The sequence below is a fragment of the Grampus griseus genome, assembly GCF_964374135.1.
Source record: "Grampus griseus genome assembly, chromosome: 11".
In the NCBI taxonomy this organism is placed as follows: domain Eukaryota; kingdom Metazoa; phylum Chordata; class Mammalia; order Artiodactyla; family Delphinidae; genus Grampus; species Grampus griseus.
Window position 1 is genome coordinate 85833268 of NC_139005.1, and position 27940 is coordinate 85861207.

Below are 27940 nucleotides of genomic sequence, written 5' to 3' on the forward strand. Positions count from 1 at the left end.
AGATATCATTTGTTCCATACTATGGATGGAACTTTGACAAAGAAAGGACACCTTGCACTGTATACAAAATTCAACCCTTAAAATATTTTTTTCTAAATTCCAGCAGGTGAGGCAGAGAATCAAGGTTTAAGCCAGTTTATTTAAGGCGGCTACTCTTCCGAACTAGAAATAAAATCCTGTTCCCCATGCCTCCCTACTCCCTCCCCCTGCGTGAACATGTTATGTTGCTAGAAAATAAAGCATTTCTTTGACACAAATGTTTGATTTTATCCGTAGCATTAAATGGATGAATTATGAAGCTAACCAAAATAAATTATTTGCAATGTAATTACACCATAATTTTCAGCATTAAAATATCCATGTCTCTAGAGATAAAATAGTTTTGATTTGCAAAACTGGATAATTAAATTAAGTAGATAATTGTTCCTATGGGCCTGATAGTCAGGTAATAGCAACTTGAAAAGTTACCAACATAAATAATCAGTTTGGTGAGTCTGCTGAAGATAAAAAATGAGTAAAATTTACCTCTTAGGAAAAGACTCTCAAAATAATAAATCCCAAATATTATTGGCTGCAGCAAACATGTGGATGCCTCCCTAATTTCCTTTGCACCCTCTCCATATAACAGCAGCTCTGCCTTCTGGGTGATATTGACACGCCTACCCCCAACTGGAGGGGTAGGCCCTGATTTGCCTAAACCAATTAGGCTCATCCTAATTGTTTCAGCTAATTCAATGGCGGGCCCACAACCCAAGTTGTTTAGTTTTACATTTTAACTTTTGGATAGCAAATCTTAATTCCAATTTCTTGGAAAAGTTTTAAGGTAACACCCAATCAGCAATCGGGGGCTGCTTCCCTTCTCTCATGATTAGAGCTTTTGCCCATGATAATAACTATAACCTATATGCAGGTCAACCAACAAGTTTCTTATATTTATATGCCTTTTAAGTATCTTAAAATTTAAAACAGCTCATCTTCTTTTTGTATGATTTTCCCTTTGAAGAAAACAGAAATTTAACCTGTACAATTTCCCATATTCTAGATTAGGCTGATTGCTTCCTTGAGTAGTTTCACTTATCCCTCTCTTCCTTATATTTCCTATAAAATGGTAGTTAGAACCAGGTGCTTGATTTAGAAAAGTTGTCATTATTTTACAAAACATATTAGGTGGTACTGTGCACTTCCTAATGCATTAAGGCAGCAGGGCACAAACTGGTTGGTCACACTTTTAGTGATGTCAGAATGGTTGGCAGATCCAGATTTTGTCAGTTTGGGCTAGTGGGAATTTCTGGAGTTAGTTCCAGATTCCTTTTGACATGACCCCAATAGTCTTTGAGAGCTTCCTTGTTTTCTGGCTCCACAGGTGTCCCAGGTTTATATTTCCTGACCCAGACTTGAAATCAGTCATTTATCTGAGAAGCTCTATTCCTTTTAGTGGGGAAAGGTGTTTAACAGGCACGATCTGGGCTCAGGGATACTTGTATGGTGGGTTGCTATTGTTTCTAGACCTTCCAGTGGACCAAGCTAGGGAATAAGTAGTTTTTCAGAAAGAGAAAAGGAAACCATGAATTTATACAGATATTGCCAATTCAAATTTAAGATTACAGGAGGGTTTTGCATTTATTTCTTTTCTCTTGAACAAAACATCTAAGCTGCAAATGGTGTTAATATAATTACTTATTTGCTCTATCTAAAATATTTACATAGCAGTTTCAAAATAACCATACCAATAGTAGTATGAAAAATTAAGATGATTGAATACAATTTAAGATTTCTCTGAGGGTGTGTAGCTATTGTCATCGTCCTTAAGATACATCTTACTAAGGATGTACCATCCAAATATTGAGGTTTAAAGTCGCCTAAAATAATTCTTTTCTGTGTTGTTAGGCCACAAACTTGATATATAGTTAAATTCAGTTATTTCAGTCTGTTTTCAGTTTTGGGTGGGTTTTCTTTCCTTTTGTATTTAATTTTTTTTAAAGTATAAAGTATTTACATGATTCCGAAGACAAAACTATAAAACAGCACATTCGGAGAAGTCTAATACCTTCCCTGTTTCTTCCTTTCCCCTGTAGGTAACTATTTCATTCTTTTTTGGCTTATCCTCCATTGCTTCTTTTGGAAGACATAAGTATATGTGCATATGTATGTATGTGTTCATGTTTATAAACATATATAGGTATTTCCCTCATTTTATTACATAAAAGGCTGCATATTATAAACACTCTTGCAATTTGCTTTTTATTCACTTATCAATATATCCAGAAAATCACTCCATAGCAGGATATACATATTTTTCTCATCTTTTACATTGCATAGTATTCCATTTTGTGTTTATTCAACTAGATCCCCAATGATAGACATCTGGGTTATTTTAATTTTTACTATTGCAAATAGTGCCACAGTGTGTATGTTATCTTGAATTTTTTCCCAGAGTATTGATAGGAATTTCTGGGTATAAAGGTAAAGGCATATGTGTAATTTTACTAGATAATGCCTATTCCTTCCCATAGCAACTCGACCATTTTGCATTCCCAACATTAGTGTATGACAATGTCTGGATCCCCACAACTTTGCCAGTAGGTATGTTGTAATTTTTTATTCTTGCCTTTCTGATAGATGAGAAATGGTTCTCCAGTGTCATTTTCTCTTGTGTGTTTGTTTGTTTAATATGAGTTTGAGCACCTTTTCTTTTAAATATGCTTGAGCATTATTTGTATTTCTATTTCTGTGAATTGTTGGTTCATTTCTCCAACCCGTTTTTCCGTGGAGTTATTGGTCTTTTTCTTCTCAGGTTTTAGAAGCTTTTAATGTTATGAGTATTGACCCTTTCCAGTGAGATAAGTTGGAAATCTTGTTTTCAAGTTTGTCATTTGCCTTTTTACATTGCTTATGCTGATTTTTGTTATATAAAGTTTATTTTTGAATTTTAATATAGTCAGATCATGGATCTTTTCTCTTACTGCTTCTATATTTTGAATGATAGTTAAGAAAAATTTCCCCATTGATTCCAGTTATAAAGAAAATGTTTTCTCCCTCCCTCCCTCCCTCCCTCTCTCTCTGTACTTTGAAGCTTTCATTTTTAAAATTTGAATCTTTAATACATTTTGAATTTATTTGGTTGCATAGTGTGTGGAATGGATGCAAATTTCCCTTTTTTTTCCAAATGGCTATTCTTTTGTTCCACTGCCACTTAGTAAAAAGCCCATCTTCTCCCTACTGATCTGAGATGCTCCCCTTATCTACACCAAATTTCCCAGTGCTCTGGGATCTCCTTCTGAGTTTTCTTTTTTGTCCCCTCTTTTGTTTGTGTACCAATACTGTTTTTAATTATTATGCAGACTTTATGTTTTTAATATCTACCAGGGGTAGCTCCCCCTTCCCACTATAGCTTTTCCTTTTCAGAGTCTCCCTGCTGCTACTGTTTGTTCGTCTTTTTGTATGAACTTTATAATCTCTCAAAGAGAAAAAAATATCTTCTGGTATTTATATTAGGATTGGGAAAATTTCATAGTGTACTTTAGGAGATTGACATGTTTTGACGTTGAATCTTTCTATCCAAGACCATGGATTATCTATGTTATATCGTTCCATTTACTGAAATCTGTTTTCTATATTTCCAGAATGTTTTATGGTTTTCTTCATACATTTTTTGCAGATTTCTTGTTAAGCTTATGACGAGGTATTTTATCTTATTCCTCTTATAAATGGGTTTTCCCTTCCACTATATTTTCAGACTGGGTGGCATTTTTGTGTGTTTATGTTATTTCTTGCTACTTTACCAAATTCTCTTGTTAGTAGCAGTTTTTCTGATGCTTCCCCCACTCCCACCCCCAGGTATACCATCAGAACATCTGCATCTAGAAATAGTCTTACTTCATGCTTTCGAATTCTTGTTTCTCACTGTTTCCTCTTATGTAACTGTTTTGGCTAACATTGCCAATTCAGTGTTTAGGTACTAGTGAAGACTCTGAACATCCTTGTATTTTGTCTGGAGACTTCAGCAGGAAAGCCCTGTATTTCCCCATTAAGTTAAATGCTGATTTTGGGGCAGAGGTATACCCATTTTATCATGCATAATGGGTATCAATTTTCATCTTACTGAACGTTGAATTTTCTCAAATATCTTTTTAACATCTATAGAGATGATTATGTGATTTTTCTTCTTAATTCTGTTAAACTGATGTATTATATTAATGACTATACTATTTTAATAAATATACTAATTTCTCCTGGAATCAGCATCTCTTGTATGGCATCTATTTTTTAATGTGCTCTTGGATTCTGTTTGCTAATATTTAATTTGTTGCATCAATATTCATAATTAAGACTGGCCTAGAGTAAAGGCTGTCAGTGCCTCACCCATACCACGTTGGCAGTTAGTATTTGTGTACACATCTGCCCAGTTTTCAATGACCAGCATTTACAACTCTGCCTGAAGGTTTTCTCTGGCCAGTGGAGCCCACTTAACTAGAGAGCAAGGAGCAGGCCAGAAATGCTGGGAAATTTGCACCCCGTTGGAGCAGCCCTCAACCAATGACTAACATGAGCTGGTGGATAAATACCAAGGCTCACCCAGGATAACTCTGGGAATTCCCCAGCAGGATTAAGTTCCAGTTGCCCTTAGCCACAATTTGCTTGATAGTAACACATTATTGGTTCCCTTCCTTCCTCGTTTCTCTTTCCCCCTCTGACTCCCAAGCTACTAGCACTTGAACCTCGTCTCTATATTGGCTTTCTAGGGAAACCCAATTAAGCCAGGTGTATAATTTTCTTCTTCTTTTCTTTAAACTTTATTTATTTTATTTATTTATTTTTGGCTGCATTGGGTCTTCGTTGCTGTGCACAGGCTTTCTCTAGTTGCGGTGAGCGGGGGCTACTCTTCATTGCGGTGCGTGGGCTTCTCATTGCAGTGGCTTCTCCTGATGCGGAGCACGGGCTCTAGGTGCGCGGGCTTCAGTAGTTGTGGTGCACAGGCTTAGTTGCTCCACGGCATGTGGGATCTTCCCGGACCAGGGTTAGAACCCAGGTCGCCTGCATTGGCAGGCGGATTCTTAACCACTGCACCACCAGGGAAGTCCCTAATTTTCTTTTTTGTACAATCATTGTGAAGTTTGGGTATCAATGCTATATTCATTTCTTAGAACTTGGGAAATTTCCTTTTATTTCCCATACTCTGAAATAGTTTAAGTAGCATTAGATTTATCTGATCTTTAAAAGTTTGATAGAAAGCCCCTTGTAAAACCAACTGGGCATGGTGTTTTTATGTGGGAGCTCTGAAAACCTTCTCTGTAATGTCTGTAGAAATTGCTCTCTTTAGACTTGCTATTGATTCTGGGGAAATTTTGTAAATTATATATTATGGAACATTAACCATTTCAAATGGTTTCATACAGGTTTTCAGTTTTATTTGCATAGAGTTGTGCAAAGTAGTGTTTATAAGTTTTTATATATTTCCTCTGATTTTATGGTTATTGTTCCATTACCTTTTATTTCATATGTTTATACCTTCAAACCTTCCTCCACTCCCTATCTTGGTTTAGGTTAGCTAGTGGTTTGTCATTTTCTTGACTTTTTCAGTACTTAGCTTTTGGGGGGCACAGTTTCATTTCACTATTTCCTCTTGATGCAAGGATTGATTAACAGTGTGTTTTTACAGTTTTAGTTGGAAGAGATTTTTTTAATGTCATTATTTGCCAGTTATATAGAATTGTGATCACAGAAGGCCCCTTATATCATTTACATTTTTGGAATGTATTGAAATTTTCTTTGTGGACTATAATACGTCAATTTGGTGAATTTTCCATGTGATTTAGAAGAAAGTTTAATCTCTATTATCAGGATTCAGTGTTTACATTTATTAGATCTACTTTGTTTACAATTTTGTTCAGGTCTTCTGTATCCATACACATTTTTTTGTCCAGTTAGGTCTATTCTGTTATGAAAGCGTGTTAAAATTTCCAATTATTAGAGTTTCTGCTTATTTATCTTTGCATTCCTTTTCAATTTGCTTTATAATACTCGTTGCTGTTTTATTGGGCACATGGATATTAATGATAGTTTCCTCTTTGCAAATTGCAGTATTTAGCATTATAAAGTGTCTTTTTGTTTCCTTTAGGGGGAACAAGGCTGAATTCTTGCTTGTCTAATAATAAAGTCATGACCCTGTTTACCTTTTTTTAAATTGAGATATAATTGGTATATAACATTGTATTAGTGTTAGGTGTAGAACATAATGATTTGATATATGTATGTACTGCAAAATGATTACCAGAATAAGTTAACATCCATCACCTCACACACCTAAAATTATTTTTCTTGTGATGAGAACTTTTAAGATCTATTCTCTTAGCAACTTTCAAATATCAAGACAGTATAGTTAACTATAGTCACCATGCTGTACATTACATCTCCAGGAATTATTTATCTTACTAGAAGTTCACCCATTTCACCCACTGCCACGCCTATCCTCTGGCAACCACCAATCTGTACCTATGTGTTCTATTGGTTTTTTTTTTTTAGATTACACATATAAGTGAGAACACACAGTATTTGTTTTTCTCTGTCTGACTTATTTTGCTTAGCATAATAACCTTGAGGTCCATGCACATTGTTACAAATGGGAAGATTTCCTTCTTTATATTGCTGAATTTATATAAGTATCACATTTTCTTTATCCATTCACCTGTTGATAGACACTTAGGTTGTTTCCATGTCTTGGCTATTGGAAATAATGCTGCAAAATATGGAGGTGCCAATATGTTTTTGAGATAGTGATTTCATTTCCTTCAGATAAACACCCAGAAGTGAACTTGGTGGATTATATGATAGTTCTATTTTTAATTTTCTGAGGAACCTCCATACTGTTTTCCACAGTGGCTGCACCGATTTATATTTCCATAAACAGTGTTCAAGTGTTCCCTTTTTTCCACATCCTCTCCAACACTTGCTGTTTCTTGTCTTTTTCATAATAGCCATTCTATCAGGTGTGAGGTGATATCTCATTGTGGCTTTGATCCCCCCCACCCTTTTTAAAATTTAGGTTTTACTTAGAATGGTTATAGATATACCAGGTACACTTAAATTTTTAAAAACACCATCCTTTTATTTTTACCATTTTAATCTTATATTTTAGGTAAGTCTCTTCTATCCAGCATAGAGTTGGATATTGACTTTTTATCCAATCTGAAAATTCTTTTCTTTTTATAGGTCACTTAAGCCCTATTGCATGTATTATACAATTGATATGCTTTGCTTCAGTTTTGTCATAATCATATAAAGTCTTTCCTATGAAGTCTGTTTTATTTCTTTCTCTCTCTCTTTCTATCTCATTAATTTGGGTATTTAGGAATATTTTAATTTTGTTCTAATATCTTTACTCAATACCATTCAGTACGCCCCCTTTTTTATATTGTCTTCCCACTATGAACAATATTGTAATTTGCAAGTCATCTCCTCTTTCTCTTCTCTCCTTTACCCCCAGCATCTAACTTAAAGTATTACCCTTTTAGTCCCAGTTTTTAAAAAGTCAGCTTTTCTCTTCATATATAGTCTCTGCTTCCTCCCCATTTTTCATATTTGTGTTATATCCATATTATCAAAACCTATATAAATTAAATACTATTCTTTCAACCTTATTCTCACTGTTTCTCTCCAATTCTACTGTAAAATGCTCATCACCAAAACTTAAGTTGAATTTCTCCAATTATTTTCTGAATCGTATTCTCTAGTAAATTCTTTAAAAGGGGTATGGGAACAATATTTCCTGAGTCCTTGTACGTTCATAATGGTCTATGTCTCCAAAACATTATCATGTATCTGATAAGAATATGTAAATAACTCATACAATCTGAGTTAAAATGGGCAATGGATGTGAATACACATTTCTCCAAAGTAGATATACAAATGATCAGTGAACACATGAAAAGATGCTCAACATCACTCATCATTAGAGAAATGCAAATCAAAACTACAATGAGTTATCACCTCGCACTGACTAGGATGGCCACTGTAAAAAAAAAAAGAAAGAAAGAAAAAGAAAATAAGCATTAGTGAGGATGTGGAGAAATTGGAACGCTTATGCCCTACTGGTGGGAATAAGATAGTGCAGTCACTATGGAAACCAGTACAAAAGTTCTTAAAAAGTTAAAAATAGAATTACCATATAGTCAGTAATCACACTTCTGGGTATAAATCCAAAAGAATTGAAAGCAGTACCTCAAAGATATATTTGCATACCTATGTTCATTGCAGCATTATTCACAATATCCGGGAGGAAGCAACCCAGCTATCAAGGGACGAATGGGTAAAGGAAATGTGGTATGTGCATGGAATGGATTATTATTCAGCCTTTATTTTATTTTATTATTATTATCATTTTTTGCGGTATACGGGCCTCTTACTGTTGTGGCCTCTCCCGCTGCGGAGCACAGGCTCCGGACGCGCAGGCTCCGCGGCCATGGCTCACGGGCCCAGCCGCTCCGCAGCATGTGGGATCTTCTCGGACCGGGACACGAACCCGTGTCCCCTCCATCGGCTGGCGGACTCTCAACCACTGCGCCACCAGGGAAGCCCCTATTCAGCTTTTAAAAAGAAGGGAATACTATTACTTGCCACAGCGTGGATAAACTTTGAGAACATTATACTAAGTGAAATCTGCCAGTTGCGAAAAGACAAATATTGTATGATTCCACTTATATGAAGTATCTGAAATAGTTAAACTCATAGAAACAGAAGTTAAAATGGTGATTGTCAGGGTTTCCCTGGTGGCGCTGTGGTTGAGAGGGGAGAGGCCACAACAGTGAGAGGCCCGCGTACCGCAAAAAAAATAATAATAAAATAAAATAAAAAATGGTGATTGTCAGGGAGAAATGGGGAGGTTGCTCAATGGATATAGAGTTTCAGTTTTGCAAAAAATTCTACAGATCTGTTACATAAGAATGTAGAGTTAACACTTCTGAACTGTACCCCTAAAAACAGTTAAGATGGTACGTTCTGTGTTATGTGTTTTTTTTTAACCACAATTAAAAACAAAAAAAAAAAAGAAAAGGAAGGCAGCCTTACCGTGCGCTCTTCAGGTTTAGCTAAAAAGCCAGGCTTGCCAGCTCTTTCATCCAATCACAGGGTCCCCAGACCCTCCTCCTTCCTTTTCCCACGATAGGAATGGCCTACTCACTCCGCTAGGGGCCGCCCTCGCCGCAGGCCACCCTCGCCCCGCCCTCGCCCCGCCCCTCTGACTTTCCTCTAATTGTAGTCCTGGCCCCGCCCCCTTCCCCAGCCTTTTTCCGGCATCCGGACCTGGAGGGGCTGCTCTGAAGACGGGCGAGCAGCATGGAGGCCCACGGCGAATCCCAGCCCGACGCGAGCTGTTCCTCGTTTACCCGGGACGGCTCCGGGGTCTCGGTGTCCAGGGAGCTGCTGACGGCGGGCAGCGGCGGCCGCGGAGGTGACGGGCGGGTGGCGGCGGCGTGGGGCGCGCACGTGCGGCAGGGGTCGCGCTGCCGGAGCAGCCGGGGACCGGTCGTCGGCTCCCTGCCCAGGCCCGGCCCCACCGAGGGACCCCCGGGGTGGCCGCAGGACTCGGTGTGGGACCGGGCGGCTGGGGGCGCGCACCCGGCCTCGGGCCTGGGCGTGGTTCCTGTATCCTGCACCGCGGTGAGTGCCCACTGGTGTGCGCCACAGCAAGACACCTGCCCTAAGGGGACGGCCTTATGGTCGGCTCTGGGTCCCAGCAGTTGACTGGTAAGGGGAGCGGATGAGTATTAACCACCCTTCCTCGGCAGATGCCCACAGAGCCACCCTTAGTGCCTCTCTCTAGAGGAAGACGGGTACAGGAAATCCGCACAGGATTTCAGACACCATAATAGAGAATTAAAAAGCAAGGATTCGAATCCCAGCCCCACGAGTTATTCGCTATGGAACTTTAGGAGAGTTGTTTACATTCCCAACGCCTCAGTTTTTACATTGGGAAAATAGAAGTAGTAGTATCTATAGAATTTGTTTTTCTTTTTTTTTTTTCTAAGAAGAATACACCTAAAAGTCTTGGGCATATTCTCCTTAAATACTATTTTGAAGAAAACATTCTATGAGAATCCAGAGCATCCAGAGAAGTTGTCATAATAATAGCCGAAGCTTTCTTAGTGCCTGCTTTGACCCAGGAATTAATTCACTAATTTAAGCCTCACAACCACCCTGTGTAGAAGGCTTTGTTATCGCCATTTATAGATGAGGAAACTGAGACCTGGTGTATCACACAGATGAGTAACTTGCTGGAGATGGTGTGGCTGGGAAGTGGCAAAGTTGAGATTTGAATCCAGTCAGCGTGGCTCCAGAGCCCGTGCTCTTTGCACTAGTCCAATTGCCAGGTCTAAGGTAGTAAGCAAGGAATGTTGAGCTGCTGCTCTGAGGGTGAACGGGATTTTTACACCAGAGTGAAGAGATTTTCGAAAAAAAATTTGGAAACACGGTGCGCAAAGCCTTGGGTTTTGAAAGACAAGTCCTGTTCTCTGAGCTCTGATGAGCTGGAGAGTGGGGTTGATTTGAGGAGTTGTGAATGTAAGGCTGAATAGATGGAGTTGGGAGTGGGGAGGTTTAAAGAGCTGTTCTGTCTAGGTTGGACATCTTTACTGAGGGGGAACTAATCTGGCAGGCATGTTTTATAAATGAAGAAATTCATGCTCAGAAAGCTTAGGTAATTTGTCCGATATAATGCAGCTGGTAAACAATTTCTGGCTTCACTTAACCCTTATGGTACTTTGTATTGCTTCTTGTGTTCTGTCATTGCCGACCCACATTTGTTATTGATGGGTTTCTGACCCAGAAAGGTGCAGTTCAGTGTTCTTTTATTACCTGGCATGGGTAACGCAGAGATGTAGGAGACAGATTTAAGAAAGGGGAGATCTGTGTGCAGAACTAAAATGTTGTAATGGAACTTGGAGTTCTTCTTTTTTTAAAAAATGTGTTGGGAAGTGAGAAACAAATGGTCAAAACCTGAGGGCTTGAGGGTGGTCTTGGAAAGTTTGCTGATGGGCTCCTGTTTCTTTACGCTATAGTAAATGAAGTGTGTGTGTTTGCAGGTATATGGGACAGGTTGCTCATCAACTCCAAGCCTAATTCCAGAAAGAATTCCACTCTTCAAACAGTTCGAATAGAGAGGAGTTCCCGTAAGTACTCTTCCCTCTCTCTCTCTTCCTTTCTCTCTCTCTCAAGAACCCTCTGTGATGTGAAATTCTGCCTAATTAAACGCTTATTTGATGGGACAGTATCTGCCTTTGTTGTCAGATATCAAACCACAGAGGGTGAAGCCGAGCAAGTCTTACTTGGGAATTATGTTGTGAATTCAGTGCACAGGGATAATACATTATTCCCCTGCTTTAAGAGGGTAACCTTGCCCAGAAAAAATCCTTGTGGGATGGAGTTTTGGAAATCAAAACCAATTATTGTTACTCTCCATGGGAAATTTTTCTAGAGGTTACTGAGTCCCGAATTCAGTATTCATGTGTGGGAAAACACTATCAGATCCCATTAAATTGGACATAATTACTTAAATAGTAAATGTTACTCATAACAGGGCTAGTTCTCTTCATTAATTACTGTGTCATATTGCTGTACTGCACGCTATAGACCACTCAGACTTTGTTCAGGTAGCATTCATGTAATACTCAGGTGCTGTGTAATTCACTCTGAATGTTTAAAAAAAAAAAAGAAGAAAGACAAGGAGTAGTAAAAACAATGTAAATGATGCATGAAGTTATCACGTCTATAAACTAAGAAATGATGAGTATTCCGAGAGGGGAACTTAACTATAGTATGCACTAAATCTACAAGAGCTAAAATGCCTGCATGGCGGCTCCCCGTTCAAAGCCAAGCTTTTGTGTGGACATAGGTTTTTATTTTGGGGGGGGTACATATCTCTGAGTGGAACTTGTGGGTCATATGAAAAGTATTCTTTAATAAAGAAAAAATTGCCAAACTCTTCTCCAAGTTGGGTATGCCATCTGGAATCCCTCCAGCCGTCCTGTTTCACAATTAAAGGCCATTTCTTGACCTTCACCTCGACTTTCTTCTCTTCTTCCGTACTCTGGACATTTCAGTCAGCTGTTCTGTGGTTGTGTCAGTGACTTAAGGAGTTCTGAGAGCCCATGATGTGCATAGTTATGTGCCGGGCCTCTTTTTAGAGCTAAAGAAATTAGAAATTCCTTGTTTATTGACTCCCCTGTGCTTACCATAGTGCCTTTCAGTTATCATCCCTGTTTTACAGGTGAGTAAACAGGTTTTGATTGATTAAACTAAACATATTAGTTAGACTTCTGGGGTTGTAAATGACTGAAACCCAGTTCACATTGCCTTCAGCCAAACGATGTTGGCTCATTTTGTTGGGGAAAAATACCCCAGTGATTTCAGGTACATCTGCATCCAGGTGCTTGGCATCATCCAGGATCTTCTGCTCTGTATCTCTTAGTTCTGCTTTCCTAGGTGTTGACTTCATCTAGAACAAGCTCGTCCAGGACGGGTGGCAGGTGGGCCAGTTTATCAGCAGCTCCAGGCTTACATTCAGCAGCTCACTTAGTCATTTACTTGGAAAGAAGGGATATTTCTCTCAACAGTTCCAACCAGAGTCCCAGGGTGATCTCTGATTGGCCTGACAGATCACAGTGTCGTTAAACCAAATCATAGTGGCCAAGGTTGTGGAACACGTCGGCATGAATGGGGTAGGGGCAAGACTGACTAAGAGTGACAGAGCTTAAAAGGCAAGTCATCGTTACATTATCAGAAGAAAGGGGAACAGATGTTGGGCAGGTGAAAACAGCCATTGCTTCATTAACATGCCCAAGATAACCCAGATAGTAAGAGGTGGTACTGGGGTTCTATTATCATCGTCGGTGTGACCCCAAAGCCTCGGGGCCTCGTGCATTTAACTATTAAGTCCTGCTGCCGACTTATTCAGTTACTGTTTGTGGAATGCCAGCCTTCTAGGAATTTCCAGTCCTGGGCATATATGAGAAACACAAAACATTGAGAAATAATTGCAGAATTGTGTAGTCCTACCGTTTTAAGAATTCAGGAGAGGATGGGAGTTTGTAAAATGGAAGGAACTTGAAAGATTTTATTATAATTATTGTTATTCCTGTCAAATTTAGAAGTGTTTTTACAGGAAATTCTGGATTTAAAAATTTGAAGTTTGGCCAAATACTAACATAAATATTGATAAACTATATTTTCCCTCCTTAGTATTGGACCAAGTACAGAGCTTTCTCCCACAGATGGCTCAGGCAAACGAAAAGCTAAGGAAAGAAATGGCAGCTGCACCACCTAGTCATTTCAATATTGAAAATATTGACGAGACTGTCGGAAAAGTTATACAAATGGTAACTATGCTTTGTTTTCATTTCATAATGTAAAATTACCAGTATGCCTCGTCACCTGAAAAAGAGAACTTTAAAATTTTAATTCTGCGTGTTTTTTTCCTTCTTTCAAAGTCAGCTCATGTTTCCAGTACTGCATAGATACTCGGTCATTTGATGATTAAGGATCTCATAGGTCAGTAAGCTTCCCTGGGTGAAGTTTAGGAATTTAGTAATTCAGCATCATAGGAAGGCCTTTTTCAAGTCAAATAGTACATTTGTTATCTTGAAGCATTTATTTACTAAGTGTTCTAACTGGATTTTTTTCTTATTTTCCCATCTAAGGCCCAAAAGAGGTAATCATAGTCTGATTCATTGAGAATGCAAAAGTAAATGATGTGTATAACAGAATAACTGATCACATAAGCCACACGTGAAAACTGTCTCTCAATTTAGGCTCATATCTTATTTCTACACTGGAATTCCCTGTATGACACTCGTGTCTGGACAGCGCTGACACCATTGTTGAGAATCATATCGGATTCATCAGCAGATCTGGCAGCTCTACCTCCAGAACACATCCCAAATCCAGCCATTTCCACACGGCATCCACCACCCTTTCTCTAGGTGATTACGGTCTCCCCTCTGGATTATCCGGGTCATTTCCCAACCAGTCTTCCTGCTTCCACCCTTTCTTCCCAGAGTCTGTTCTTCACCCAGTGTGTGTGGCCTGCAGTTTGGGAACCAGGGGGCTTGCCGTCACGTTTCTAATTAATTCAGAGTCCTCCGTGGGCCTGTGTGATCCTGCCTCCAGCTCTCTGTTGACCTTGTCTCCCACCAAGGACCCTCAGTGACTGCACTGCAGTCTCCATCTCCTTGCTCCGGGCCTTTTCCCTCCTTGCAGAATGCCCCTCCCCAGATTCCTGCGTCTTGACTCCTTCCATCTCTCATCACTTGTCACCTTGAGAGGCCTTCTCGGTGGCTCTATTATTAGCTTTTATTTTTTTAAATTTTCACTGCCCTACACTATGCTTTCTGTGTAATTGTTTATTGTCTTTCTTTCCCAACTAGAACAGAAGTCAGCAAACATTTTCTGTTGGGGGCCAGATAGTGAATACATTAGGCTTTGTGGGCCCTACTGTGTCCGTTGTGACTACTCATTTCTGCCATTTCGCTATCTAAGCAGCTGCAGGTGATATGTAATGAATAGGCAAGTTTTATAAGCTTTATTTATGGACACCGAAATTTGAATTTCATATAATTTTCATGTTTCATGAAATATTACTCTTTTGATTAGCTTTTTCTACCACTGAAAAGTGTAAAAACCATTCTTAGCTCAGAGCTGCACGAAAACAGGCAGTGGGCTGGGTCTGCCCTGCAGGCCGTGATTTGCCAACTCCTCCTCAAAAACATAAGTTCCACAAAGGCCAGGATTTTGTTGTTGTTGAGCCACTAGTGTGGTACCTGGTTCATGTTGATACTTGTTAATATTTGTTGAGTGAATTGTGTTGAATATAATCAGGATATATAGAATTCGGTTGTGGGGGACTTTTTAGACTTGCAGTAAATATAAATCATTATGGTGGACTCTGGCAACTGAAAGAATAATAGTGCCATATTGTATTAAGAACTTTTCTTGTCCGGGGGAATTCCCTGGCGGTCCAGGGGTTGGGGCCCCATGCTTTCAATGCTGAGGGCCTGGGTTTGAGCCCTGGTCAAGGAACTAAGATCTTGCAAGCCACGTGGCACAGCCAAAAAAAAGAATGTTTTCTGTCCTGCGTGCCTCTTGGGCCAAAGGTTGGTCCCTTCCCAAAGTTGTTACTGTAACTTTTTAGGGAACTGCCCTGAAATAAATTTCCCACATGGTGGTGTTTTGCAGGATGTGGCCTTGTTTGAGATGAATCAGTCTGATTCAAAAGAAGAGGACAGTTCAGAAGAGAATTCACAAGACTGTTCAGAGGACAGTTCAGAATTTGAGGATGAAGATGATAGCACCTCTTCTGAAGGTGAAGTTACCATCGATACCATTAAGCTTCCTCATTCAGAAGATGGAAAAGGCAAAATAGAGGTTCTGGACCATCCTGCCAGTGAAAAAAAAGAAACAGGGAAATAAACAATCTGAGAAACAGGTGATAGATGCCTGCTAATTCTGTGAAAAAGAATGTGGCTTGCCGGTTATTTTGCATTTCAGATACCTGTGGTGCTTTTTTGCAATATTGAATGTATTTTGCTTCTTGGAGAAACAGAAGCTGGCTTTTAAAGAGTTGGAAGAGATAGCATTTGGGCATCTTCTAAGAGCAGACTGTTTTTGATCTCATGCTAAAGAGATTTAGTTTAGAAAGCTTAACTTTATGTATGGTGAGTGAATTTGTTGGCATCTTCTTTCATCAGCATAGACTTCAGAAATCTCAAACTTATTTTAAAGTAAAAATACAAGTTACCCATTTGTTTTTGTTTTAAATTGGCCTCTTGGGGCTTCCCTGGTGGCACAGTGGTTGAGAGTCCTCCTGCTGAGGCAGAGGACACAGGTTCATGCCCTGGTCTGGGAAGATCCCACATGCGCGGAGCAGCTGGGCCCGTGAGCCTTGGCCGCTGAGCCTGCGCGTCCAGAGCCTGTGCTCCGCAACGGGAGAGGCCACAACAGTGAGAGGCCCGTGTACTGCAAAAAAAAAAAAAAAAAAATTGGCCTCTTGGATAAAACAACCTAGGTTGGGTTTTTTTTTAGGTTATTATAAAGTCACATTTATTTGTTACCATCAAAATGGGTCCAGTGAGGGGGAACTTTTTAACATCTTTATTGGAGTATAGTTTCTTCACAATGTTGTATTAGTTTCTGCTCTATAACAAAGTGAATCAGCTATATGTATACATATATACCCATATCCCCTCCCTCTCGCGTCTCCCTTCCACGCTCCCTATCCCACCCCGAGGGAGAAATTTTTTACAAAGAAAAGAATTACTTATATTTAGATGCCCTCAGACATATCTACTTTAATTTAAAAAAAATCCTTTCCAGTTTGTGCTGGAAAACTGGTGCTCTGTGGTTTAATCACTGTCAGTGACTCTGTAGCCTCTCAATGCATGTAGAATTTGCCGGTTGGAAAAATTTGTGGTTTTTTTGGTTTTGTTTTTTCTTTTTCTCATAAAGGAATTTTTTTGTTTGTTTCAGCTATTAAAATTATTCCTCCCAGTTGCCCACAGTTTTGAAACCTATTAATTGTAGAGAATAGGGACACCCCAGGAAAATAGGGCACAGTACATAAAAAGGTAGTAACAGGTTTTCTCTTTCAAAAGACAAAATGATCCTGCATTGGAGTTGCCTTTCTGCCACATTCTTGATCTTATTTAACTTGTTTGGGATCTCATCTGCCATGGGACTGGCTTTGCTCAGGATATAGACCTGAGAATTTAAAGGACTGTCTCCAAGCGCATTGAGCTGATGGGACTTTGTTGCCTAATATTATAGGGGTTTGTTTTAACTGTTTTTCCCTACTCCTCTCATTAGCCTACGACATCTTGTAAATACTCTGAAGATAATTCTCCAAGTTCCTTCTGGTATTTTTCATTGGGAATTGGAAGTTGGCTGTGCACTCAAAGTATGCAGAAGTGAACAGATCTGGAAAGGAGACTTCTCAGCTGCAAAGGGTATTATGCTGTACTTTGTAGCACCAAACACAGGTGTGATGAATTATTGGTGTGACTATTTAAGGATTGTCTTCTACTAGATAATATTTATGCCACATTGTGGGAAGAGTTGCATTTGTCTGGTTCACTCCTTAGCTTGGTGCATGGTACACAGTAGGCACCGAATGATGTAGATAAATGAATTTACAGGTATATTGAGGATGTACAGGGCATTTTAAGCCATGGTATCCATGTGGATATGAAAGTGTACCTTCACCGGAAATACAAAGCCTAGTAGAAATAGTCTGATGGTCAGTGAAAGAGACTAGTCAGTCTAGAAATATATACTAGTGTGTAGAATTATATTTCTCTCCTGCCATGACCTTCTCCTATAATTCAACTAGGTATTCTATACAGTTAAAGAAGTCAACTAAATTCAGTTCCTCTGGACATTCTTATGACATAGGAGGAAAAGGAAAAACAAAAATTTAATATGTGATAGGGATGTCGTTTTAAGTAAGTGTAAAATGGTTGAATTATTTAATAAACAGAGTCAGGGATGGCTGTTTTTAAACAGAGTTGGATACTAAGATAAATTATGTATGTCTTAAAGGTTTAAATATAAAGAAATTATAAGTTTCATACTAAAATATAGGTGAATATTTAATAACATAGTTGGGCAAAGTTTTTTTTTTTTTTTTTTAAAGCAGAACATCAAAGCTTGAAATTACAAAGGAAAAGAGCATAGAGTCAAGTTTGAGAATCACTGGTCTAGGTCTTAGGTCCTCTTGACTTCACTTTACCCACCGGATCCCAGGAATACTTCCACCACGCTCTCGTGGCAACATATTACTTCACTTGACCTACCAAGACCTCTCATTCTGTCACACCCCAACCATCCCATCTGTTTCCGTCATTTGTCCCAAAGCTGCTTTAGAGTAGTCTATACCATCTGCTTAAACTCCTAACTTTTCAGCCCTCTGCAATTTGGCTTTTGAAACTGTTTCCCTAAAGTCTTCCATTACTGAGTATTCATTCGGCTGCCATCTGAACTAGACTGTGAATGGAACTCAATTTCTTCCTCTTCAGATCATCCCCTAAAAAAAAAAAAAAAAAAAAAAAGAGATCATCCCCTGTTTTCATCCTCCCAGTGAATGATACCACTAAACTAAAGCCTGGAGTTTTGGGGGCTCTGAAATATGAACTAGAATGGAATTTCCACAAGGCTGGTGACTTTGTCTGGAACATGGCTATACTGTGCGGCATGCGGGATCTTAGTTCCCCAACCAGGGATTGAACCCAGGCCCCCTGCATTGGGAGTGCAGAGTCTTAACCACTGGAGCGCCAGGGAAGTAAGTCCCCTCTAGCCCTTTTTTGGTTGTTGTTGAATTTTATTTTATTTGTTTATTTTTTGTACGGCAGGTTCTTATTAGTTATCCATTTTATACATATTAGTGTATATATGTCAATCCCAATCTCCCAGTTCATCCCACCCCGCCACCCCCTTTTAAATTAGTGTATCATTTAAGAATGTTTATATCATGTAAATCATATCTCTGATAAGGGGTTAACATCCAGAATATATAAAGAACTCCCACAACTCATCAAAAAACCCAGTTTAAAAATGGGCAAAGGACTTGAATAGACATTTCTCCAGAGAAGAAATACAAATGTCCAATAAGCACATGAAAAGATGTGCTTTTATATCATTGACATTAGAGAAATGCAAATAAAAACCACAATGAGATACTACCACATCCATTGGGATGGCTATTATAAAAATAAACAAAACAGAAAATAGCAACTGTTGACTAGGATGTGGAGAAATTGGAATCCTTGTGAATTGCTGGTGGGAATGTAAAATGGTGCACGCCCTCAAACCAAAAAATGTAGGGACTTCCCTAGTGGCACAGTGGTTAAGAATCCGTCTGCCAATGCAGGGGACACAGGTTCAATCCCTGGTCCAGGAAGTTACCACATGTTGCAGAGCTGCTAAGCCTGTGAGCCACAACTACTGAGCCCACGCGCTGCAGCTACTAAAACCTGTATGCTTAGAGTCCGTGCTCCACAACAAGAGAAGCCACTGCAATGAGAAGCCTGTGCACTGCTACGAAGAGTAGCCCTCCACTCAGCTTAACTAGAGAAAGCCCGTGCACAGCAATGAAGACCCAATGCAGCCAAAAAAAATAAATAAAATTGAAAAAAAAATGTAGAATTATTTAAAAAAAAAGAAAGCATAAAATTCATAAATATTTAAAACTAGTGGGTGGCAAAGAAATTTAAAAGTCAAGGGACAAATTGGGAAAAATAATCTCATTGTAAGGCAAGAGTGAGTGTTATATAATGGGCTCTTTCAAATTAGTAAAAAAAAAAAAGACTAGTATTTCAATAGTGAAAAGGCCTTAGGACTTGAACAGGTAATTCACAGGAAAAAAATGTTCGGTCCCATTTCTCAAAGAAATGCAAATGAAACCAATGTTGTATTTTTTACCTCTCAAAGTGGCAGATCAAACAACAGCTAGTACTTAACTGAGCCCTTTTTATGTGTCAGCCACTATTCTGAGTGTTTTATGTTTAAGAGTTACTGCCACTCACACACAAAAATTTCTCGAGTTATACATTTAACATCGGTGCACTTTATGTATGTTATACCTTAATTAAAAAGCTGTTTTGTTTGTAAGCAGTGTGCTCTACAGTCTCTTGGAAATTAAATCACCATTGTGCTTTGGTCGGTCTGACCCTGTGGGTTCTCTGCCTGATGCTTTGGTGTGAGGTGATGGCCGCCATTTGGAGAACAATTCTGTTCCTGCTAAGGCTGATGAAATGTTCTCTTCAACCTTGTGTATTATCTTTCTATGGCTCTTTGACAGTCATAAATCAGAAAATTAGGTGTAATGGTCTTTGAAGCAAAAATATTCTTAATGAATCTCCTCTATCTATTCTCCTAATACTTTAACTGTGCATCAAATATGGTACTTATAAAACAAACTGCCTTGCAGAGTAGCTCGTATTCCTGTGCCTGAGTCCACTACTGTGGTAGGAAAGACAAGTAAAGAGGTTGAGTCTTCCATTTGTATTTTCCTCAGTGCCTGGCATGGTGCCTTTCACTCGGAATGTACGATAAATGTTCGTGAAACTTTTTTTTCCTCTTGATGCCAATAAAGTAATACATCTTAAACATCAGTGGTTCACAGTCCTGAGGAAAGAAAGACAGGTTTACTATCTTTTGATTGGTAGACTTTTCCCAGAAGTTTAATGGTGGAATCTTTGTGGTTGATTCCTCACCATATGTTCATGGAAGATCCTTGCCAGTGATTGGCTTGGGGATGGGCATGTGACAACCTTCCCAAAGAGGCACAAGCCAAGTCTTGTTAGTAGGCTTTTGGAAAGAAGATTTCTCATTCTAAAAAAGAGGTACATGAAAGGATGGCTGCTTTCTTTTGGAACATGGATATCTTGTGACTGGATATGATTCCTGGAACTCTGGCCTAGTGGCCATAAATGGAGCCAGCTCTTGAGGGTACAGTCGGCACGTCAAGGATAGCAAAGAGAAGCAAGGAACATCACTGAATTACTGCATCAAATAACTGTAGACCAGACTATCACTGGATTTCTTGTTTTGTGACACAATAAATTTCCTTTTTGTTAAAAAAAAAAAAAAGGCCACCATCTTTTGAGATATTCTCTTGTACCTACTTCACAGATTTAAGAAAAAAAAAAGTGGAAGGGAGACACTAAGCAAATTTTTTTAGAGCCTTACAATAGGTAACTGGTGGAGCCAACTTTTAAGTTCAGTCAGCCACATCCTGCCATTGTGGGCCTACCAGTCACTATGCCTCAAGCATGGGTTCTGAAGCTGGATCGATCCCAGCCCAGCCACTTTCCATCTGTAAAACGGGGATAAGAGTATCTCCCTTATGAGGTTTCAGTAAGAAATTAATGAGTTAATACTCATCATGTGCTTAGAACAGTGTTTGGTAAGTGTGAGGTATTATGATGCTGTAAGAATAATGCACATGGCTTCCCTGGTGGCGCAGTGGTTCACAATCTGCCTGCCAGTGCAGGGGACACGGGTTCGAGCCCTGGTCCGGGAAGATCCCACATGCCGCGGAGCAACGAAGCCCGTGTGCCACAACTACTGAGCCTGCGCTCTAGAGCCTGCGAGCCACAACTACTGAAGCCTGCATGCCACAACTACTGAAGCCCGTGCGCCTAGAGCCGGTTCTCCTCAACAAGAGAGAAGCCACTGCAATGAGAAGCCCGCGCACACCACAACAAAGAGTAGTCCCAGCTCACCGCAACTAGAGAAAGCCCGCGTGCAGCAACAAAGACCCAATGCAGCCAAAAATAAATCAATAAATTAATTAAATTTTTTTTAAAAAGAATAATGCACAGTGGTGGCAAAACTTTGGAGAAACTGTTGGTAAGATTACAGATTGCTATATCCTTTTAATCAGATTCCACCTCTAGGAATTTATTCTAATTAAGCAAATAACAGTTTTGTTCACAAATTTCTATCTAAGATTGACTGACATTTAAAATAGAAAGCAAATACAAATGTCCAACATTAGAGAACAAGTTGAATTAAAGCCACTGAACATATGCAGAGGTATGTTTATTGACATAGAAAGATGCTTACATATTGTTAATTGAAAAAAGCAGGTAAAGTTATGTACAGTATTACACTAGTTCTAAAAAAAGTGTATTCATAGAAAAAATCTGGAACATCTCAAATATCATCTGTGGTTATTTGTGGAGAGTTTATGGTTGAATCTTACCTTCCCATTTTATTATTTTTACAAAATTAGGTATTAATCATTTAAAAAATCTGCTTGGGTGTTATTTGCATAATGGGTATAATAATAGTAATCCACCCTGTCCATCATGTCTCATGTCTGATAATCTACTTATAGCCCAGGTTTCCCTTGATAGCTTCTATTGTCTTAGAAGGGAGGTATGGGGGAACCAGTTTAGTTCCTTGCCCTGTCTCTAGTCATTTCCACAAAAGCTCTTGCAGTTAATGTTCACTCTACTTAGCTTTTTACTTTGACAAATATTTAACATTTGCCTACTATTCATTACTGAGGGCCTGATTCAGGCATCGGCAGTAACAGCATCTTAGCTTGGTTAAGACTACCAGTTTCATTGCTTGAGTGCCTGTTCTGCCACTGAATAGCTGTGTGATCTGGGCAGGTTTCTTAACCTCTTTCATTTGAAAGCAAATATTTATTGAGCTCCTCCTACGTGTTAGACACTGGAGATAAGTCCTTGAATGAAAGAAGCACCTGTTCACGAAGCTTACATTCTAATGGGAAGAAATCGATGATAATAACTGCGCCAGGTGGTGGTAAGTGCTACAACAATAATGCAGGAGAAGGAGACTAAAGAATGAGGACAGATGAGGTGTGAATGTGGGGATCTATGTGCTATTTTAGGAAGAGTGGTCAGCAAATGGATCTCTACTAAGATGATGTTTGAGCAGAGACTTGGAGGAAGTAAGGCAGCCACCAGCTGAGGGTGGTGTGTGGGGAAAGAGTTTGAAGAAGAGGAAGTGGTGTGCTGGCGCTGGCCCACACTTGTTCTAATTACACACATCTCATCCCAACTCTGTGTTCAGTGAAGTCAAGTTGGTAGCTTGAAATCCGCCTTGGTGAGAGCATCTGTACACAGAAATCAGCAAATGCTACAAACCAGAGTTTTCTTTTCCTTTCAGAGAGCCACTTGTTAAATATCTACCAGCACACCACTAAGAAGAAAGAGCAGTAAGTGCAAAGGCCCTGAGGTAGGAGTGTGCTTGATCAGTTGGAGGAACATCAAGGCAGCCAGGGTGGCTAAAGAGAATGAGAGGGTAGTTGATAGGAGATGAAGTTAGAGGTAGCTGGGAACAGAACTGATAGGACTTTGCACAGTAAGTACACTGGACTTTATTCTAAGTGAAATGGGGGCCATTAGAAGGTTTTGAGCAGAGGAGTGACACCATCTGACTCAAGCTTTGAAGAGAGCCACACAGGGAGGAATCGGGAAGGCCAGTCAAGAGTCTGGCGATAACCTCTTGGTAGTGGTGGAGCCAGGAAAAAGAGCACCTTGATTTATTCATCTTTTCAGATGTTGTGAAGATTAAGTTGGCTTAGCATAGTGACTAGCGCACAGCAGCCCCTCAATAAATGATAGCTGTTGTTATTGATAGATGCCAATCCTGGGGGTGGGGGAGGGGTGCTCATATCTAATTAGGAAGACCAGTAATTCCAGCACCAAGTGGTAAGTACTATGTTCCAGACAAGTGAGAGGATAGAGGAGAGACACTGACAACCAAGTTGGGGGGTAGGAGAGGCCAGGGAGGGTGTATTTGAGCAAAAGACTAGGGGGGTGGGTGGGGGCTGGGGGCTGCTTTAGCAAAGGCACCAGGAAGTGGACTTGGAAGGAAAACAACTTTTAAAAGGGTCTACACCTCCCCAACTCCCCAGTTTGAGGGACAGATCACAGCTTTGTCCTTTAGCAAAATCAGTGATCTGAAGAAATGGTGATAAATTAATTACTCGGTGTGTTAATTAAATCACCTAGTAGGCTGTGCATCGTCAACGTTCCAATTCAGATTCACTGGTAATTTTATAAATTCCATGGAGCCTTTGATTCTGGTCAGCAGGCGGATATAAAAACTCAAGCCGCTGAGAACTTTAGAACTCGCTATGGGAAAAGGGAGTTCTTAATCTGGAGGTCAAGCGTGGGTTTTAGGAGGTCTGTGAATCTCTTGAAGATATTTGCAGAACTAGGTGTGTACGTGTGAATTTGGGACAGAGGAGATCTAGCTTTTATCAGATTCTCAAAGAGGTTTATGGCCCAAAAACTATTAAAAGCACTGCTACTGAGAGTAATATTAGAGGGTAAAAGTCATTCTAGAAGAAATGGCCAGGTTTTTGTTGGCCATTTCATCTATCATTAAAATATCTGGTAAACTGATACTTTAAATCACATGAAATCAGTTAAAACACTGCATTTAAAAAGTGGTTCCTTTCTATTAAGAACATTGTCATTTTATTCAAATATGAACTGTCAGTTTGGACCCAGCTGGGTCCACATTTAGAATTTCACCTGTGCCGAGCTCTGAATGAGCTGTGGTACAATACAAAATACTTACAGGCAAAATTTGCTCTGTTGATCATCCAGGATCATACCTGATATTCTTCCTATTGAATGGTTTCTGCCCCTGATTTTTGTTATTGTTGTTTATTGATTACTGATTCCCTACATTCTTCTGACGTTAAGCTGCCCGAGTTTCCGAAGTAACAAGTAATCCCTAAGGGCTTCTTCAAAGCCAATGAGATAGAGATGTTTACTGAAATTTTACTTTAAAAGGAGGATTCATGGAAATTAATTGCTCTGACCACCTGCCAAAGGCTCTTCAATTCAGGATCTCACCTTCTTCTAGTCATACATGGATGGTTAGAATCTACCCACCTACTCTTGTCTGACATGAGCAATTACGTGAGTACTACACGGGTTGTAATAATTCCTCTTTCTTGAGCACAGAGAATGGTCCAGACACCTTGTTGAGTGCGTTATGTATATTATCCCGCCGGATCCTTACAACACCTAATGAGACAGGGACTTTATCCCTGTGTTATAGATGCCAAATCTGGGCTTTGAGATATTAGGTAACTAATTTGCCCAAGATCACCCAGCTAGTGGGCAGCAGAACCAATTGGTAGGAGAATGGGAAACCAAATGTCCTAGAAGGACGCATGAGCTGTAGAAAGAAAAGCACCCTTTTCCTTGTACCATTTTTCACTACATGGTATTTTCCAGTGCTGCTGTATCAGGTGCTGGGTCAGACAATGGAGGAGAAAAGCAGCATAGGAATTGATGACTACTGGAAAGGGCTGTAGGGAAATTAATTCATTGAACTAATATATCTCACTATATTTTTAAAATAGTGACGGGGAAAGCACTTAACTTTTATTGAGTATTTGAGGATTTACCACAAACAAAGCCCAGTGCAAGGTGCTGTACTAAGATTATTGCATTGAATCCTCATTCTAAGGCTTCCGAGGGAGGCACTACTGTCCCCATTTTACATATAAGGAGACTGAGGCTCTGAGAAGTTGCATAAGTTTCCCAAAGTCACATAGATAGTAAGATGGTATGGTATGAACCAAGATCAGCCTCCAAAAGCTATTTACTTTATAATACATCATACTATAAAGTCCACTTTAAAAGCTACTGACTAGAATTTAAACTATTTGGGGCCAAAGATCATGTCATTAAATTTTGTATACTCCTCAGGACATGATATAGTACCTCGTACTTGGTAGGTACTCAAGAACCGTTTCTGGGTTGGTCACTCATCACAGTGGGTTGAAAAATAGAACATCAAAGGCACAAAGATGTATCTTATTTCCAAAAAGGAAAAAAAAAAAAAACTTCCTTCACATTCCTTAGAGGATATACTGTTCCTTGAGAGCAAAATTACAGAAAATCTTTTTAACAACCCCATATGCCTGGTTCAGAGGTTAAAACCTGTACATACTATACAAGGGCTCCTAACAATGCACTTTCTGTACTATAACTGCATGATATTGACGTCTGCAAGATGAACAACCATGACAAGGTTAGTCTTGGTGGGGAACAAAAGCAGTTGATATTTTAGAAATATGTGTGGTATATGACATAGTCAAAACCCAACAACTACACATCATTTTAAGGTATAAAAGGGGTATTAGAAAATACTCAGGAACATGTGTAAATGCTTAGACACGTGGCCCGACCCTCTTTGTGGTCCTTGTGGTTTTTTTCGGCTGGTGGCTGACACCTCCTTCCTCAGCACAGCCCGGCTTCTTCAGCGTGGAGAGCTGCGGAGCGGTGCTGTCTGAGCGGGGTTCCTGATGACGGCACTGCTCTAATATTCCAGCGTCACGGTCTTGGTTTTGAGGTATTCGTTTAGAGCTTCCTCACCTAGGGAAGAGAAAAGCAGCCGATGGACCACGTTCACAGGTGGATGTGATATCGCCAGATCTTGGACACAGGTGCAGGCATATCAGTCACTAAGCGAATAGAATGGGGCTGAGGCAGTGCTTCTCACACTTTCAATTTCATGTGAATCACCTGCAGATCTTGTGACACTGTAAATTCTGATTGGATTAGGTCCGGCAGAGGCCCCGAGATGATATGTTTCTAACCACTCCCCGATGATGCTGAGGCTTGTGGGGCACAGTTTGAGGAGCGAGGGTTTAGACCAGCTACCAGGCCTTCTAAGGACAAGAGTGTCGGCTTATCACTTTTACCCCAAACCCTTCCTTTATTTCCCAGCTTGATGACAAATCTCCACGTCTATTCCTTGCCCGTTTAGGCTGAACAGAAGTGATCAGGATACTGTCCTTCTGATTACATTAAATGAAGCAGAATAGAGCAAAGAAAGTTTGAGATCATTTGGTCTCATCTTATTTTAAAGTTAAGGGAAAGGCAGTTTTCCTGACTTACATAGTATGTTAGAGACACAGGGGCATATCCAGGAAAAAATAAATAGGTCTGCCTTTCTGCTTCTATTCTGTTCCTATTTTGAGCTACCACAATCATTGATTTCTACAACAGTTAAAGGGCATGAATACCACAGGTGAAACTAATGAGTATATGATTCTGGAAGTTGACTAAACCCAGGCTTCTTAATGTTAAATTAGAATCACCTTAGGGAGCTTTTAAATTTCCTGATCCCAGGTCCTACCCCAGACCAATTAGATCAGCATCTTTCCTTTTTTTTTTTAAAGCTCCCAGGTGATTCTAATCCAATGTGCACCTGGGAACCATTGGGCTGAGGGAGTTTCAAATTAGGAAGAAACTGTTAGACAAAGTCTACTGTTTTATAATAAAACAGACATGAAGTGTGTCGATCATTCTCTATCAAAAGACAAGTGGAACACTGTTGTCTCACTTTATAAAAATAATTTCCCTAAGAAAATCTCCCCATGTGTTTTGGATCCAGGGATGAAAGCCAGATTGAAGACATGAAAAAAAAAAAAAAGACTTTACCTTCAACTCAATGGAATTTAAAACGAGAGCCACTTTTATTGTTGCAAATACACTGCCAAAAGTCTTCACGAAAGAGAAAATGTAAAAATACCCCAAATTAACCCAATTTATGTTAGCAGACTGTAATTGCAGTAAATCACAAGCATTTCAATTTTTGAAACAACCTGCCAGACTGACTATGGGGCGTGAGAACATGGGCTGCATAGCCAACTGTCTGGCTTTGCATTCTTTTTGCCAGTGGCTGTCTGGCTGACTTTGGGCAAGTTACCCCAAATCTCTGAGCCCCATTTTTCCCATCTGTAAAATAAAGATAATAATGGCACCTACACTCCCATGGCTACTGTGAGGACTGCTCGTGCTATTACAGGTAGAGTATCAGAATAGGGCCTGGTACATATTTAGTGTTCAAAGTAAGCTGTAACTGGAAATGTGATAGTGTTACTGCCCACGGTGAATTACATTTTGGGCTCTCTGCAGACTCTCAATCTGAGCTCCCAGATGCCCAGAATACTCTGCCAGTTTCAATGTTGTCTCTGAAAGACTGCCAGGTGGCTCAGAGACAGGATTTATTCTTGGGGCTAGCCGGTTATTGCCTTCTACCCATTTTCCTTTCTTGGTTCCACTTGGTCCCATGACGTCTAAACCAAGTTCATGCTGAATGTCAGGTTAAAAAAAAAAACAAACCTAACATATTTTAGCTAAAAGATATTGTCAGGGTTTTCTTTTCAACACGAATCTTCTTTTTTAAAAGGAAACACTTTTCCACACAATTTGAGTACTTTTCTATATTTACGTTATGTTCAATAAAAATGTTTAACTTTGAAAAAAATGAGTACCCTTGAAAGCCCAGATCCAACTGCCATGTAGGAAATGCCCTTTAAAGCAATACAAGAGTGTTGCAGGAAGCATGAAGCGGACTGTTCTGTGATGTGCAGTAGAAAGGTAAGGCATAT

The 27940-nt window shown here is 39.7% G+C and overlaps 2 protein-coding genes across 4 annotated transcripts in view; one reads left to right on the top strand and one right to left on the bottom strand.

The window, feature by feature from the left end:
- Positions 1 to 9290: 9290 nt before the first annotated feature.
- Positions 9291 to 20130, top strand: NOPCHAP1 (NOP protein chaperone 1). 3 transcript variants are annotated; one of them, XM_082666784.1, is made up of 5 exons: positions 9291 to 9445; positions 11076 to 11162; positions 13231 to 13367; positions 15223 to 15472; positions 16849 to 20130. In XM_082666784.1, the coding sequence occupies exons 1-4, from the start codon at positions 9331 to 9333 to the stop codon at positions 15454 to 15456; spliced, it is 573 nt and encodes a 190-aa protein (XP_082522910.1). In that variant the 5' UTR covers positions 9291 to 9330; the 3' UTR covers positions 15457 to 15472; positions 16849 to 20130. The 3 variants fall into 3 exon arrangements, with proteins under 3 accessions (XP_082522910.1, XP_082522911.1, XP_082522909.1); XM_082666785.1 differs by lacking the exon at positions 16849 to 20130 and adding an exon at positions 13800 to 13970 and having other exon boundaries at positions 15223 to 15358; XM_082666783.1 differs by having other exon boundaries at positions 15223 to 20130.
- A 1191-nt stretch (positions 20131 to 21321) lies between these two features.
- Positions 21322 to 27940, bottom strand: part of ALDH1L2 (aldehyde dehydrogenase 1 family member L2) — a 56252-nt gene continuing 49633 nt past the window's right edge. The window contains exon 23 of the mRNA XM_082664972.1: positions 21322 to 25916. Within this exon, the coding sequence (XP_082521098.1) occupies positions 25861 to 25916 (56 nt within the window). The 3' untranslated portion in view covers positions 21322 to 25860. The remainder of the gene's footprint in view (positions 25917 to 27940) is intronic.